General features: G+C 44.6%; 1 protein-coding gene across 1 annotated transcript in view; it reads left to right on the forward strand.

Annotated features, from left to right (window-relative positions):
• The first annotated feature begins 227 nt into the window (after positions 1 to 227).
• Positions 228 to 18,312, forward strand: part of LOC141148577 (uncharacterized) — a 129,530-nt gene continuing 111,445 nt past the window's right edge. The window contains exon 1 of the mRNA XM_073636139.1: positions 228 to 325. Within this exon, the coding sequence (XP_073492240.1) occupies positions 271 to 325 (55 nt within the window). The 5' untranslated portion in view covers positions 228 to 270. The remainder of the gene's footprint in view (positions 326 to 18,312) is intronic.

The following is an 18,312-nucleotide window of genomic DNA, read 5'->3' on the forward strand; positions in this document are numbered from 1 at the left end:
TCAAGAAGTGTCTGGCGCCCATGAATCTATCTTGCACTACACCCACTATGCCTCACAACCCACTCTATATGGAAGGATGGAAGGATGTCAGCAACTCTTGGCTCTGGAGGTTCTCATTAGACTAAAGGAGGCCTGGGACCTTGCTATACATATTTAAAGACAAGAAGAAAAATCTCTGAAAGTGAAACTAAGTGAAAGACATTTATGTGACTGTTTGTTCAGGGTGTTGGCACATCGGGGTAAAGGGCAATCATTCCACAAAGACTCGGAATGGCGGAGAGGACAGTTCTTGGAATATTAATTCTTCTCGCTCTACCCCAGACATGTGAGTTTTAACCTTTTAGTATTGGTGAGGGAAATGAGCCGTTCATTTATTGTATAGATGATATATAATAGAAAAGATCTGTGATGTGATGTTCAGGCACATGGAAGTCATAGAAGACTGATAGATCTGTGGAAATTGCTTTCTCCTAGTCCTGTAATCTGAATACAGAGAAGAACTTTAATTACTGACATACATAAACTTTATGTGAACATAAATGACTCGACGTCGTACCAGTTTGACTGTCAGGGAGAACTAATATATGGTTCTGATTGTCGGAGTTTCTCATTATCACACAGAGATTTTCCACCTTCCCTAAAGGACTTTCCTTCAGAATAGACTCCGACGGTCTTTCCAACGGAGTTCCGTTGAAACGGACTTGCCTACACACGATCACACCAAAGTCCATTCGTTTATAACGCGATGACGTACGACGGGACTAGAAAAAGGAAGTTCAATAGCTAGTAGTCAATAGCTGCCCTTGCGTCGTTTTTGGTCCGTCGGACTAGTATACAGACGAACGGTTTTCCCGATAGGAATTGAGTCTGTTGGAAAGATTTGAAACATGTTCTACTTCTAGGTCTGTCAGAATTTTAGAAAGAAAAAGTCCGATGAAGCCCACACACAATCAGAATGTCCGACGGAATGATTCCGTCGGACCTTTTCTGCCGGAAAGTCCGGTCGTGTGTACACGGCATAACACAATGGTTCTCAACCTTTCTAGTGCTGTGACCCTTGATAAAATTTCACAAGTTGTGGGGACCCCAACAGTAAAATTATTTTTGTAGCATGGATTGTCAGCACCCAAGGCAAGACAAGTAATTTGCGTCCCTAACCCACGGATATTTAGTGCTCCCTGAGTCCCTTCCACTCGTACAGTATTCAAACCCCTTATGATACATTTTAGGATGTACAACTCTTTGTTCTCCTTTCTTTCCCTTTTAACTCTCTCTATCCTAATTTCTTGTTTTTTCCCCCCATCCCTCTCTTTAGCCGTCTTTCTTGTTCTTTCTCTTATTCTTTCTCTCCCTTTTTCATTGTTCCTCCCCCTCTTTTCCTCTCCCTTCCATGTAATGACAACTATAATCACAGGTAGTATTACTCACTGTGTCTCTGACTTTGTGGTGTCTCGTAGCAATGACACCTATGCCAAAATCAGGAGATAGGGTCTCCTCCAGCCCCTCCGACTTCACATTCCTCACCAGTCCGCTGACCTCTATTCTCTGCCCCCCCAGCCATGCTGTAAACTGAATGGGCGGCTGCGGAGAGGCTGAGTGGGCAGCTGTGGGCTCCAGGAACAACCCAGCTGGGTGGCTGCAAAAAGGCTGGGAGAGCGGTGCGGGCTTCAGAAACAGACTAGGATTCGGTGACCCCTGGCAAATCATCATTCGACCCCCGAGGGGATCCCGACCCAGGTTGAGAACCACTGTCCCAACACCTTGAAGTCCAGCTCCAGGAATTAGACAAAATCTATCCTTGCAGTGGGGCCCCATCGTACTGGAAGGGTTAATCACTCAGTCTAAAGCATAGGAATAAGGAACAATGATTACCTTTTTCCAATCTCCAGCACCAGGGCGAAGACTCAGTTAAGCACCATCCCCCATCAGTTTCTCCTCGTTACTTTAGAATTCTCCCTAACGTTATAATCCCTCCTATCATCAGAATCCCCTTTTACATCAGAGTCCAACCTTACATCAGTGTCTCTCCTTATATATCAAAGCCCCAACTTACATTAGTACTCCCCTTTACATCGGGGTCCCCCCTATCAAGGTCCCATCTTACATCAGTGTCCCCCTTACATCAGGGTGCCTCCTTACTTCAGAGGCCCTCCTTACATCAGTTCCCCCTTTACATCAATGTCTTCTCTTAAATCAATTCCCTCTTACATCAATGTCCCCCCCCGTACAATATTGCCTGCCTTGCATCAGAGTCCCCCCCCTTACATCAATGTCCCACCTTATTTCAGAGTCTCCCTTACATAAATTCCCCCCTTTACAGCAGAGTCCTTCCTTAAATCAATGTTCCCCCTTACTTCAGTGTCCCCTCTTACTTCAGAGCCCCCTTTACATCAGTTTGCCCCCTTTTTGTATCAATGTCCCCTCTTACATCAATACCCTCTTACATCAGTTTCCCCCTGTACAATAGTGCCTTCCTTGCATCAGAGTCCCCTCTTGCTTCAGAGCCCCCCTTACATCAATTCCCTCCTTTATATCAGTGTTCCCCCTTACAATAGGGCCTTTCTTGCATTAGAGCTTTCCACATACATCAGTGCCCCACTTACATCAGAGTATCCCCCCCTTACATCAATTTGCACCCCCCATCAGTGTGCCCTCCTCCTTATATCAGTGTGCGCCCCTTACCTTAGTGTGACGCCGTGGGGTGGCGTGTATGGACATACTTAGAAAGCTCCGGTTCAGCCCATGTTACAACCAAAAGTATTTATACTAACTCCCAACAGCCATCTGGGCCACCCTCCTTGGGATTGGCCAGCGCTGTATAAATATTCATGCTGCCAATTTGCCTTGTCCCACACCTACAGTGCCTTGAAAAAGTATTCATACCCCTTGAAATTTTCCACATTTTGTCATGTTACAACCAAAAACATAAATGTATTTTATTGGGATTTTATGTGATAGACCAACACAAAGTGGCACATACTTGTAAAGTGGAAGGAAAATCATAGATCTTAGAAACTGTGGGCTGCTGCCACCCCTCTTGTGCTAGAGAGTCAGCTGTGTTTGTGTAAAGGGGACATCGGCTAGTGTCCTGAAGAGCTTAGTCTATCTAATTCTCTGTGAAGGTACTCTACTCTAATTGCTCAAAAGAAGAGGCTTCTGTGCCTTTAGTTACTACTACAAAGCCGAATCCATAGTCTTCTTTTGCAAAGACTTTGCGTACAGTTCTACAGAAGTTTACGGTCAAAACAAAATGGATGGGAGGTTGTCACTGAGTTGAGCATATAGGCAGAATTGATTAAAAATGTTTTTTTTTTTTATTATACAAACATGAATAAAACATCATAATAAAGTATAAGAACATATAGCAATGTGTAGACAAAAACACAGAGCTAAAGTATATCAGAAAATACTTGTTTCCAGCAAAAGCATTGATTGAGTATATTGATACAGATTAATCCTACGCGTTTCGCAGAGATGTACCTCCGCTTCTTTAGGGAAAATCAGTATGTATCTAGATTATTATTACATTCAAAAAAAGAACATCATTACAATCACAGCAATGTATAAACAGTATCTCACAAAAGTGAGTACATCCCTCACGTTTTTGTAAATATTTTATTATATCTTTTCATGTGACAACACTGAAGAAATGACACTTTACTACAATGTAAAGTAGTGAGTGTACAGCTTGTATAACAGTTGTATAACTGGCTGCATGAGTGCTGCCATCACTGGGGAGCTACAGTTCATTGAGGGAACCATGAATACTAACATGTACTGTAACATACTGAAGCAGAGCATGATCCCCTCCCTTTGGAGACTGGGCCACAGGGCAGTATTCCAACATGATAACGACCCCAAACACATCTCCAAGATGACCACTGCCTTCCTAAAGAAACTGAGGGTAAAGGTGATGGACTGGCCAAGCATGTCTCCAGACCTAAACCCTATTGAGCATCTGTGGGGCATCCTTAAACGGAAGGTGGTGGAGCGCAAGGTCTCTAACATCCCGCAGCTGATGTCGTCATGAAGGAGTGGAAGAGGACTCCAGTGGCAACCTATGAAGCTCTGGTGATCCCCATGCCCAAGAGGGTTAAGGCAGGGCTGGAAAATAATGGTGGCGACACAAAATAATGACACTTTGGGTCCAATTTGGACATTTTCACTTAGGGGTGTACTCACTTTTGTTGCCAGCGGTTTAGTCATTAATGGCTGTGTGTTGAGTTATTTTGAGAGGACAGCTAATTTACATTGTTATACAAGCTGTACACTCACTACTTTACATTGTAGCAAAGTGTCATTTCTTCAGTGTTGTCACATAAAAAGAAATAATAAAATATTTACAAAAATGTGAGGGGTGTACTCACTTTTGTGAGATACTGTATATATGTAGCAAGGTTCCAGGCCTCCTTTGATCTAATGAGAACCTCCAGGACCAGGGACAGCTTCTGTATGTAGTGGATTGTTAGGCATGGTGGGTGCAGAGTAGTTAAAGTTATTGGGCGCCAGACACTTCTTGGATGCAAAAGAAAGTTTATTTCTCTTAACAAACTCTTTTTTTTGGGGAGAGAGGGTTAGGGCCAGGACACCCTTATGTGGTTGCAAGAGTTATTGTCAGACTCCGAGGCTTCAATAGGAGGGCAGCTATGCAGGGAAAGGCATCCAGCAAGACACCACATCTACATGTGTAGGAAAGCTATCTCCTATGGCAACAGTTCCAAACACAAGGCTTAACAGTTTCTTCACTTTCACTACAATTGCTCCTTGTAGTTCTTCAGTACACTGAGCTCCCAGTCTCTCACTAGACTCACTGATTCACTGACACTGAATCCCTTGAGCTCCTCCAATCTTCATGGTGGTATCTTCCTCAAGCGCCACACCCCGCCTCTCTGCTGGATCCCTAGCTTGGCACTCTAGATACCTCTCAAGCTTCATCCACACTGGCTTGCTCGGTCCCTGGCATTGAAACACAAGGCTGCTCTGCAAGCGTCACCTCTGCTGGCTGGGTCCCTGGCTTGATTCCCACTGAACTTTCCCAATTCTTCACCAGCCCCAGTTGGTGAGAATACGGCTCTGGTACTTGCTTCAGTTACTCACTGTGGTCCCTGGTAATAAGGCGGGTAGTCCTTTACTGGCGACAGCTTCCCCTCTATCTTCAACCACCACAGGTTCTCTGGCCAACAGAACCGTCACTTTTTTTTGGTTGGACTGCAAGCTGCAACCCTACGCTGCTCTCTTGCTTCTGGATAGGCCCTCAGACAACCTAGCAGCCAGATGTGCCTGAGATAGGCCCATTCTCCAGCCTAGGGGCCTAATATGACACATGTCCACCCAGACAGCTGTCCAGGTGGCACAGAACATAGATCACCTGACTCCACCCAAATATATAGGTTCTCCCAGCAGGCCAAGGGACCCAAGAAAACCCCTGCCCATTGACTGAAATACCCCATATACCCATAACCTGACCTTTGGTTGCCCTTCTCATATCTAGTACCACCAAGTACCCCGACCACCTAGTGGTAGAATAGAAAAGTGCAACAAGGCCAAACTTAGGGAGAAATCAATGGATCTCTAACAATCAACCAGGATAACTACTCCTGGCAAGTAAATTTGTGGGGAGCAACCCTGCCTAAACTCCAGGGTGCTACATATATTTATCATATTCTAGAAAACAATAATAACATAAAAATTAGAAAAGTGCTCACCAACTTTATTATCCTATCAGTATCACAGTCAGGCAGCTAGACTATTTACAGTTAGTGTAGTGAGTCCTCCTCACAGTGTTCAGCTAAAGCTACAAGTTAGTTTAGTGTGACCTCTGCACAGTGTTTAGCTAAAGCTACAAGTTAGTTTAGTGCGTCCCCCTCACAGTGTTCAGCTAAAGCTAGAAGTTAGTTTAGTGTGACCTCTGCACAGTGTTCAGCTAAAGCTACAAGTTAGTGTAGTGCATCCTCTGAACAGTGTTCAGCTAAAGCTACAAGTTAGTGTAGTGCACAGTGTTCAGCTAAAGCTACAAGTTAGTGTAGTGCGTCCTCTGAACAGTGTTCAGCTAAAGCTACAAGTTAGTGTAGTGTGTCCTCCTCACAGTGTTCAGCTAAAACTACAAGTTAGTGTAGTGCGTCCTCTGAACAGTGTTCAACTAAAGCTACAAGTTAGTGTAGTGCGACCTCTGCAGAGTGTTCAGTTAAGCTACAAGTTAGTGTAGTGCGTCCTCCTCACAGTGTTCAGCTAAAGCTACAAGTTAGTGTAGTGAGTCCTCCTCACAGTGTTCAGCTAAAGCTACAAGTTAGTGTAGTGCGTCCTCTGAACAGTGTTCAGCTAAAGCTACAAGTTAATGCAGTGCGTCCTCCTCACTAGGTATGAGCTTCGAGTTCCAGTCGAACTCATGTTCGACTCGAACATCGGCTGTTCGCAAGTTCGCCGAACAGCGAACAATTTGGGGTGTTCGCGGCAAATTCGAATGCCGCGGAACACCATTTAAAAGTCTATGGGAGAAATCAAAAGTGCTAATTTTAAAGGCTTATATGCAGGTTATTGTCATAAAAAGTGTTTGGGGACCTGGGTCCTGCCCCAGGGGACATGGATCAATGCAAAAAAAAGTTTTAAAAACAGCCGTTTTTTCAGGAGCAGTGATTTTAATAATGCTTAAAGTCAAACAATAAAAGTGTAATATCCCTTTAAATTTCGTAGCTGGGGGGTGTCTATAGTATGCCTGTAAAGGGCGCGTGTTTCCCATTTTTAGAATAGTCTGACAGCAAAATTACATTTCAAAGGAAAAAAAGTCATTTAAAACTACTCGCGGCTATTGCATTGCCGGTCCGACAACATACATAGAACGGCATGGGAATACCCCACAGGGAAACCCCGAACCAAAACTTTTTAAAAAAAATGACGTGGGGGTCCCCCTAAATTCCATACCAGGCCCTTCAGGTCTGGTATGGATATTAAGGGGAACCCTGGCCAAAATTTTTTTTTAAAAATGACGTGGGGGTCCCCCTAAATTCCATACCAGACCCTTCAGGTCTGGTATGGATTTTAAGGGGAACCCCGCACCAAAATTAAAAAAAAAAACGGCGTGGGGTCCCCCCAAAAATCCATACCAGACCCTTATCCGAGCACACAATCTGGCAGGCCGCAGGAAAAGAGGGGGGGACGAGAGAGCGCCCCCCCTCCTGAACCGTACCAGGCCACATGCAATCAACATTGGGAGGGTGCTTTGGGGTAGCCTTAGTGTAGTGTGTCCTCCTCACAGTGTTCAGCTAAAACTACAAGTTAGTGTAGTGCGTCCTCTGAACAGTGTTCAGCTAAAGCTACAAGTTAGTGTAGTGCAACCTCTGCACGGTGTTCAGCTAAAGCTACCTGTAGAAGGTTGGTGGTGTTTTCCTGATCCTAAAGCTACCTGTAGAAGGTTGGTGGTGTTCTCATACTACAGGCAGGCAGTTGATTTTGCTAGCTGCAGTATCAGTATATATATATATATATATATATATATATATATATATATATATATATATATATATATCCCAGCTTAGTGCTGCTACAGGCCATTAGTATGTCTGGAAGGCCAACAAGGAGAGGCAGACAGTCACAAGCCAATAAAAGAGGGCAAGCAGGCTCTCTGTCTAGAGGCAACAGTGCTGGTCGTGGAGTTAGTGTAGTGCGTCCTCCTCACAGTGTTCAGCTAAAGCTACAAGTTAGTTTAGTGTGACCTCTGCACAGTGTTCAGCTAAAGCTACAAGTTAGTGTAGTGTGTCCTCCTCACAGTGTTCAGCTAAAACTACAAGTTAGTGTAGTGCGTCCTCCTCACAGTGTTCAGCTAAAGCTACAAGTTAGTGTAGTGCGACCTCTGCACAGTGTTCAGCTAAAGCTACAAGTTAGTGTAGTGCATCCTCCTCACAGTGTTCAGCTAAAGCTACAAGTTACTGTAGTGCGTCCTCCTCACAGTGTTCAGCTAAAGCTACAAGTTAGTGTAGTGCGTCCTCCTCACAGTGTTCAGCTAAAGCTACAAGTTAGTGTAGTGCGTCCTCTGAACAGTGTTCAGCTAAAGCTACAAGTTAGTTTAGTGTGACCTCTGCACAGTGTTCAGCTAAAGCTACAAGTTAGTGTAGTGCGTCCTCTGAACAGTGTTCAGCTAAAGCTACAAGTTAGTTTAGTGTGACCTCTGCACAGTGTTCAGCTAAAGCTACAAGTTAGTGTAGTGCGTCCTCCTCACAGTGTTCAGCTAAAGCTACAAGTTAGTGTAGTGCGTCCTCTGAACAGTGTTCAGCTAAAGCTACAAGTTAGTTTAGTGTGACCTCTGCACAGTGTTCAGCTAAAGCTACCTGTAGAAGGTTGGTGGTGTTTTCCTGATCCTATCACTACCGCAGGCAGCTAAATTATTTACACGTTAGTTTAGTGTGACCTCTGCACAGTGTTCAGCTAAAGCTACAAGTTAGTGTAGTGTGTCCTCCTCACAGTGTTCAGCTAAAACTACAAGTTAGTGTAGTGCGTCCTCCTCACAGTGTTCAGCTAAAGCTACAAGTTAGTGTAGTGCGACCTCTGCACAGTGTTCAGCTAAAGCTACAAGTTAGTGTAGTGCATCCTCCTCACAGTGTTCAGCTAAAGCTACAAGTTACTGTAGTGCGTCCTCCTCACAGTGTTCAGCTAAAGCTACAAGTTAGTGTAGTGCGTCCTCCTCACAGTGTTCAGCTAAAGCTACAAGTTAGTGTAGTGCGTCCTCTGAACAGTGTTCAGCTAAAGCTACAAGTTAGTTTAGTGTGACCTCTGCACAGTGTTCAGCTAAAGCTACAAGTTAGTGTAGTGCGTCCTCTGAACAGTGTTCAGCTAAAGCTACAAGTTAGTTTAGTGTGACCTCTGCACAGTGTTCAGCTAAAGCTACAAGTTAGTGTAGTGCGTCCTCCTCACAGTGTTCAGCTAAAGCTACAAGTTAGTGTAGTGCGTCCTCTGAACAGTGTTCAGCTAAAGCTACAAGTTAGTTTAGTGTGACCTCTGCACAGTGTTCAGCTAAAGCTACCTGTAGAAGGTTGGTGGTGTTTTCCTGATCCTATCACTACCGCAGGCAGCTAAATTATTTACACGTTAGTGTAGTGCGACCTCTGCACAGTGTTCAGCTAAAGCTACCTGTAGAAGGTTGGTGGTGTTTTCCTGATCCTATCACTACCACAGGCAGCTAAATTATTTACACGTTAGTGTAGTGCGACCTCTGCACAGTGTTCAGCTAAAGCTACCTGTAGAAGGTTGGTGGTGTTCTCATACTACAGGCAGGTAGTTGATTTTGCTAGCTGCAGTATCAGTATATATATATAAATATATATATATATATATATATATATATATATATATATATATATATATATATATATATATATATATATATATATATCCAGCTTAGTGCAGCTACAGGCCATTAGTATGTCTGGAAGGCCAACAAGGAGAGGCAGACAGTCACAAGCCAATAAAAGAGGGCAAGCAGGCTCTCTGTCTAGAGGCAACAGTGCTGGTCATGGAGACGGTGCATCCTCATCAGCACGTGGCCGTGGGACACGCTTGGCCTTTTTTTCGGCAGCTGGCAGTGTTGAGCCACAACATGCGGAAGACTTGGTCGAGTGGATGACCAAGCCGTCTTCATCCTCCTCATACTCTCTCACCCATGCTCAGGGTACTTTGTCTGGCAAAGCAGCTGCCAACAAGGCCTCTTCCCTGTGTTCAATGGCATCAGTGACTGCTTCCCTAGCCCAACCATGTCCTCCTGAGGAGTCCCTCGAACTGTTTGACCACAGTGTTGGGTACATGCTCCAGGAGGATGCCCAGCGTTTAGAAGGCTCTGATGATGATACTGAGCTAGATGAAGGCAGTAACGTGAGCACGGACAGAGGGGGTGCCCAAGAAGGACAGCAATATGGCAGCCATGCTCCCCCTGCTGCAGCATACTGCCAGGTTTGCTCCAGTGATGAGGAGGGAGGGGATGATGAGGTCACTGACTCAATGTGGGTGCCTGATAGGAGAGAGGAGGAGGAGGAGGCACATCACCAACGAGGCAGGGGCCAGCCTAAGGGCAGCACACTGACTGCATCACACCGCAAAGCTCCGCATGTGCAGGGCGCTGCTGTCTCTCCGCGTTATTCTAAAAGTTCTTTGGTGTGAGCTTTTTTTGAGACGAGTGCATCAGATCGCACCGCTGCTGTTTGTAACATATGTCTCAAGTGTATCTCGCGTGGCCAAAACATCTAACGCTTGGGCACCACATGCTTGACCAGACATATGTTGACCTGCCATGCAGTTGGTTGGCAAGTGTATCTAAAAGACCCACAACAAAGAACAAAGAGGACCTCTCCTTGCTCCTCATCAGCTGAGATCTCCAACCCCACTATACCTTCAGTCCTCTCTGAGACCTGCACTGAGAGGAATGAAGGTGTAGAATTAGGTGTGTCACAGCCAAGTACTTGTGGGCAATCTGTTCTCGGTACACCGAAGTCAGATTGTACCAGGCAAATTTCCCTGCCCCAGCTGCTGCACCACCGAAAGAAGTTCGCTCCCAGCCATCCACATGCCCAGCGGTTGAATGCTAGCTTGGCAAAATTGCTAGCACTTCAACTGCTACCTTTTCAGTTGGTAGACTCTGCCCCCCCGAGTTTGTGGAATGTGCGGTTCCTCAGTGGCAGGTACCCAAACGCCACTTTTTCTCACGGAAGGCGATTCCGGCTCTCTACCGGCATGTGGAAGGCAATGTCTTGGCCTCGCTGGACAGGGCGATCAGCGGTAAGGTACATATTACCGCTGACTCATGGTCCAGCAGGCATGGACAGGGACGTTACCTAAGTTTTGCGGTGCATTGGGTCACTCTGCTGGCAGCTGGGAAGGATGCAGGACAAGGTGCAGCAGTGTTGGAGCTTGTTCCACCACCACGCCTCCAAAATGCCACTACTAATGATTGTGACACACCTCTCTCCTCCACCCCCTCCTCTTCTTCTTCCTCCATGACCTCTTCCTGTGCTTTGTCCTCGGAACCAGCGGTGCCTCATAGGCGTTCAAGGGGCTACGCAAGTACGCAGGCCAAAAGATGCCATGCGGTGCTTGAGCTGGTGTGCTTGGGGGACAGGAGCCACACTGGGGCAGAGGTTCTGTCAGCTCTGCAGGGGCAGGTTCAGAGGTGATTGACGCCACAACAACTTAAGGCAGGAATGGTGGTTTGCGACAATGACACCAACCTCCTCTCCGCCCTCCGACAGGGACAACTGACCCATGTGCCCCGTTTGGCTCACATCCTTAACTTGGTGGTGCAGCGGTTCTTGGGCAGGTACCCGGGCTTACAGGATGTCCTGAGGCAGGCCAGGAAAGTCTGTGTGCATTTCCGCCGGTCATATAATGCCAGTGCTCGGCTGGCAGAGCTCCAAAAGGAATTTAACCTGCCCAAGAACCGCCTAATCTGCGACATGCCCACCAGGTGGAACTCAATGTTGACCATGCTGCAGGGGCTGCACACGCAGCAAAGGGCCATCAATGAGTACCTGTGCGACTATAGCACCAGGATAGGGTCAGGGGAGCTTGTTTTTTTCCCCCACTTCAGTGGGCCATGATCAGGGATGCATGCACTGTCCTGTCACCATTTGAGGAGGCCACGAGGATGGTGAGCAGTGACAGTGCATGCATCAATGACACTGTCCCCCTTGTCCACCTGTTGGAGCACACGCTGCGTGGAATAATGGACAGGGCACTTGAGGCAGAACAGAGGCAGGAAGAGGAGGACTTCCTTAGCTCTCAAGGCCCCCTTTATCCAGACAGTGTTCCTGCGTGTCCGCCGATCACACAGGAAGAGAAGGAGGAGGATTGTGTCAGTATGGAGGTGGAGCCTGGCACTCAGCATCAGCAGCAGTCTTTAAGAGATCAGTCCCAAGAAACACATGGACATGTACGTGGCTGGGAGGAGGTGGCTGCGGACCATGTCGTCCTTAGTGACCCAGAGGACTCCGGACCAAATGCCTCAGCAAGCCTACGTTGCATGGCCTCCAGGATCCTGCAAAGCCTGCGTAAGGATCCTCGTATTCGTGGTATCAAGGAGAAGGACCAATACTGGCTGGCAACCTTCCTTGATTCACATTACAAGGGTAAGGTTGCGGACCTTATCTTGCCGTTGCAGAGGGAGCAGAGGATGAAACATCTTCGGGAGGCCTTGCAGAAAGGTCTGTGCAACGCGTTCCCAGAGACTGAGATGTTACAAACTCCTGTTTTTGGACAACGTGTTGCTGAGGCTTCGGTCAGTCAAAGAAGGAGCCGTAAAAAAGGTGGCCGTCTGACCGATGCGTTTAGATAATTTTTTAGTCCGCAGCCCCAAAGTATGATCGGTTTCAGCAACCATCGCCAGCGTCTGTTTTACATGGTGCAGGAATACCTAGGGGCAAGATCTGACTTGGACACCTTTCCCACCGAAAATCCTCTGGGTTACTGGGTCTTGAGGATGGATCACTGGCCAGAGCTTGCACAGTATGCAACTGAGCTACTGTCCTGTCCTGCATCCAGCGTTCTTTTGGAACGCACATTCAGTGCTGCTGGAGGCTTTGTGACTGATCACAGGGTGCGTCTGTCCACCGACTCGGTCGATCGACTGACCTTCATAAAAATGATTCAGTCTTGGATCACCACCAGCTACCAAGCACCTGATGCTGATGTAACCGAATATTTTTTTTTTAAATGTCAGATCCCTTCAAAGACTGCCTATGCTGAGTGACTATCCTGTTATGCTGAGTAATTATCCTCTTCCTCCTCAATGATCTTGCTGATAGCTTGTAAGAACATTTTTTGGTTCTGGGCGCTGCCACCAGTGCCTAAGTCCCAATTTTTCAGCCCCTGTTTAACAGGGGCGTGTAATTACAATTTTTGATGCAATACTTTGCAGCAGGGCTCGTTCCTGCGTTCCAACTAGAGTATCTGTGAGGGGTTGCAGTGTTGTGGCAACAGCACCAGTGCCTAAGGCCCAATTTTTCAGCCCCTGCTTAACAGGGGCGTGTAATTACAATTTTTGATGCAATACTTTGCAGCAGGGCTCGTTCCTGCGTTACAACTAGAGTATCTGTGAGGGGTTGCAGTGTTGTGGCACCAGCACCAGTGCCTAAGGCCCAATTTTTCAGCCCCTGTTTAACAGGGGCGTGTAATTACAATTTTTGATGTAATACTTTGCAGCAGGGCTCGTTCCTGCCTTCCAACTAGAGTATCTGTGAGGGGTTGCAGTGTTGTGCCACCAGCACCACCACCACCAAAGGCCCAATTTTTCAGCCCCTGTTCAACAGGGGCATGTAATTACAATTCTTGATCAAATATTTCACAGCAGAGCCTGTTTCTGCGCCCACCAAGATTAACTGTGAGGACTTACAGTGTTGTGGCACCAGCACCACCACCACCACCACCAAAGGCCCAATTTTTCAGCCCCTGTTCAACAGGGGCATGTAATTACAATTCTTGATATGATATTTCACAGCAGGGCCCGTTCTAGCACTCACCAAGAGTAACTGTGAGGACTTACAGTGTTGTGACACCAGCACCACCATCACCAAAGGCCCAATTTTTCTGTCCCTGATCAACAGGGGCATGTAATTACAATTCTTGATCTAATATTTCACAGCATGGCCCTGTGAGGGCTTACAGTGTTGAGGCCACAACAACACCTAAGGCCCAAATTTCTGCTGAATATATAGGGCAGGCCCCTACTTTCAAACATCCAACTTACAAACGACTCCTACTTGCAAACGGAAGGAGACAACAGGAAGTGAGATGAAATCTACCCCATAGGAAGGGAAATTCTCTCCTGTAAGAGTTAATATGGGAAAAACTTTTCTCCTTTCCACTGATGCTTTATCACCAATCCTTGTTTCACTAAAAACCCCAAATTTTCAAAAAACATTTGTCATTGGGACAAAAAGTGAGGTGAAATCTTCTGAAGAAGAGCACAGACAGCAAAACAAATGTCACGGGGTGATAACCCTTCCCTAAGTTTAAAAAAAAAAAAGCTTAAAAACAGATTTTTTGGCTGGAGCTAGACTTTAAAAATGTACCAGTTCAAAATTACACACAGATTCTACTTAACAACAAACCTACAGTCCCTGTCTTGTTTGCACCGCCTGTATACTGCTGTTCAGAGTATATAGGGCCTGGGGGCCCCAAGCCTTTCCTTTTTTTAATTTGGGTGCGGGGTTCCCCTTAATATCCATACAGGACCCAAAGGGCCTGGTAATGGACTGGAGGGTACCCATGCCGTTTGTCTCACTGATTTTCATCCATATTGCCAGAGCCTGACATTTCATTAAAGCCGCAAGCAGTTTTAAATGACTTTTTTTCCTTTAAAAATGTCATTTTGTGCAGGGACTGTTCTAAGCACGGGAAACACGCTCCACTTTACAGGCATACTATAGACACCCCCCAGGTACAATATTTAAAGGAATATTTCACCTTTTTTTTTTTTTTTTACTTTAAGCATCATTAAAATCACTGCTCCCGAAAAAACATCCGTTTTTAAAAGTTTTTTTTTGCATTGATACATGTCCCCTGGGGCAGGACCCGGGTCCCCAAACCCATTTTAGGACAATACCATGAAAATGAGCCTTTAAAATGAGCACTTTTTATTTTGAATGTTCGAGTCCCCAATGGGGTTCTAACATTCGTGCAAATTTTCGGTCCGTTCGCAGGTTCTGGTGCGAACCGAACCAGGGGGTGTTCTGCTCATCCCTAATCCTTACCATCAAAAACACCTGTGGTGTCAGTGACCACCTGGGATCTATACTCAAAAATTTCCATTATGGAAACACCAGCTGCAAAAACTAAATATCAAAACATGCACAAACTATAAAAAGAAAGAATTGCGCAAGGTGCGTGAGTAAAAAAAATGGATTATTGTTATAAAACCGTGAAGGATATCCTGCAGCTGAGCACTATAGCCCCGATATTAGGGCACAAAAAATAAAAATAAAAAGTGCAGGGCTGGACAAATATCTCAAACAGTGAGCGTGGTATATCAATTAAAAAACATCGTGCAAAAAGTGACTGATATCTACTAAAATATTGTGAATATTGAAAATAACATCAGATGAATAAATTCAATTGATGGTGCATATAAAGAATAATGTAGAAAAACAACAGATGTTGTGAGAACAGTTCATAAAGTGAAGTAAAGTCCAAACATGGGATAACCAAAGCAAGACCCCAGGTCTGTATTCCACCGTTGGTGCTGCCCGTCACCTAATAGTAAAACAATGGAGGCTTACCGGAAAGCCTGCGACCACCCTTATTCAGGGAGGTCAAAACAGGCTTGGTAGAGTGATTGGAGCCACAGGAAACGCTGCTGGGATCACACTAGCTTCTTTGGTGAGTGGCCGGTCAGCAGAAAGACAGGGGACACCTTGGGCGATGTATTACCAGGGGGTAATTACCACACAACAAACAGCAGACACTTCCATGAATCCGGTTAGGGCAAGCCATAAATGTTCCAAAAGAAAAGAGGAGACTCCGATAGTACAGAGAAACTTTGGCCAATTTATTCAAAAATATTAAAAACAGAGACATAAAATTCCTAGCAGGGATAAGAGATAAAGGAAAACCCACTGCTGTTTAAAACAAAGCCGTGCATGCGCGATGCGTGTTCACGTTGTGACCCTACGGCCGTTTCGTCACAACTGACGTCATCAGGGGTACGCAATCGTGCATGCGCCTTATAAGCCCACGCGGCGCGGTGAAGAGCATAGCCATTGGCTAATGGGCAACAGTGCTAGAACCTGAATGGTCTAATAATAGCACTGAGAAAGTAATACTAAAGCAGTGCCATCTTGTGGACATTTAAGAGAATATTTAAAATTCATATAAGGATCAGAATAAATTCATTTGCTAAAGGGGTGTACATAAAAGGTGTGTATAAATAATAATAATAAAAAAAATATATATATATATATATATATATATATATATATATATATATATATATCAAATATATACATAACCTAAACCTAAACTCTCTAATCTCCAAGGTAGGCAACAGGGATCGTAAGGACCTATTGGGTTATAAACCCCCACAGGTTGAAGACAGAGGACTTTGGATTAGCCTTTCTGACTACTTATTCTAGTCAGCACTGGGCCATTAAAAGAATCATTAAAAGACATTGGCCTGTCATTAAAAATGATTGGATTCTTGAGCCTTTGTTATCTGACAAACCCTGTGTACTATTTAGGGGAGCCACTAGCTTTAGACACATTTTAGCCCCTAATGTCCCGGACCACCCACACGCCCAACTTTCTTCGGGGATCTTAAAGGTTTTTTCCTTGCAGGAGATGCAAAGTCTGCAGGGTTAATGCACTACGTGACAGAAGATTAGCTGAATTTACATCGAAGGGCACAGGTGTCACATATCCTATTAAATCATTCATAACATGCATCACTAAATGCGTTGTATACCTTTTAAGATGTCCATGCGGTTTAGAATATGTAGGACATACCATCCGGATGTTGCACGTCAGACTAGGGGAGCATATCACCAACATAAAGAACGGCTTTGACAAACATAGTGTCTCCAGACACTATGACCTTAAACATAAAAGAGACCCTAGTGGTACTATCTTTATTGGTTTGGAGAAATATGTTCCCCACTAGCGTGGCAGCAATGGCAAGAGAACCATTTCCAGATCAGAAACAAACTGGATATACAAGCTTGGTTCCCATGCCCCCAATGGCTTGAACGTAGAATGGGACATCAACTGCTATATTAATAACTGTTGATGTCTTCCATAGTTCGTGTCTTTAATATGGGTTGTAGTTTGCAGTCCAACTTCATATGTCATGGTAACTCTACATCCTATATCTGCACTCTCCTTTGCATTTTTATATGTCAGATCTGTTTTTATATATATATATTTTTATTATATGAATATATATGTGATTTTTCTTGTTATATTTTACCAATTCTGTTTTGGCAATAGGATGGAGATGCTTTTTTCACATATTGATCTACATTCACTAGGGGGGCTGTTTAGGTTATGTATATAATTGATATATTTTATATATATATATATATATATATATATATATATATATATATATATATATATATTTATTTTTTGTATTATTTATACACACCTTATATGTACACCCCTTTAGAAAGTATTTATTCTGATCCTTATATGAATTTTAAATATTCTCTTAAATGTCCACAAGATGGCACTGCTTTAGTATTACTTTCTCAGTGTTATTATTAGACCAATTAGGTTCTAGCACTGTTGCCCATTAGCCAACGGTTGTGCTTTTCACCGCGCCGTGCGGACTCATAAGGCGCATTCACGATTGCGTACCCCTGATGATGTCAGTTGTGACGACAGCCGTAGGGTCACAACGTGAACACGCATCGCGCATCGCGCATGCGCTGCTTTGTTTTAAACTGCAGTGGGTTTTCCTTTATGTCTTATCCCTGCTAGGAATTTTATGTCTCTGTTTTTAATATTGTTGAATAAATTGGCCAAAGTTTCTCTGCACTATCAGAGTCTCCTCTTTTCTTTTGGAAAATGTATGGATTGCCCTAACCAGATTCATGGAAGTGTCTGCTGTTTGGTGTGTGGTAATTACCTCCTGGTAATACATCGCCCAAGGTGTCCCCTGTCTTTCTGCTGACCGGCCACTCACCAAGGAAGCTAGTGTGGTCCCAGCAGCGTTTTCTGTGGCTCCAATCACTCTACCAAGCCTGTTTTGACCTCCCTAAATAAGGGTGGTCGCAGGCTTTCCGGTAAGCCTCCATTGTTTTACTATTAGGTGACGGGCAGCACCAACGATGGAATACAGACCTGGGGTCTTGCTTTGGTTATCCCGTGTTTGGACTTTACTTCATTTTATGAACTGTTCTCACTACATCTGTTGTTTTTCTACATTATTCCTTATATGCACCATCAATTGAATTTATTCATCTGATGTTATTTTCAATATTCACAATATTTTAGTAGATATCAGTCACTTTTTGCACGGTGTTTTTTTATTGTTATATCACGCTCACTGTTTATGATATTTGTCCAGCGCTGCACTTTTTATTTTTATTTTTTGTGCCCTAATATCGGGGCTATAGTGCTCAGCTGTAGGTTATCCTTCACGGTTTTATAACAATAATCCATTTTTTTACTCACGCACCTAGTGCAATTCTTTCTTTTTTATAGTTTGTACAATATAAAAAAGGCATGTAACAAAAAGCCAGATTAGCACGTGTCCACAATATGTTGACTAAAGGGGGCCTAACTAGCATGTGGAAATTCACACCCAATTACAACATTTGCACAAACTCACACACACAAAACAAA

Source organism: Aquarana catesbeiana, linkage group LG06 (genome assembly GCF_042186555.1).
Source record: "Aquarana catesbeiana isolate 2022-GZ linkage group LG06, ASM4218655v1, whole genome shotgun sequence".
Taxonomy (NCBI): domain Eukaryota; kingdom Metazoa; phylum Chordata; class Amphibia; order Anura; family Ranidae; genus Aquarana; species Aquarana catesbeiana.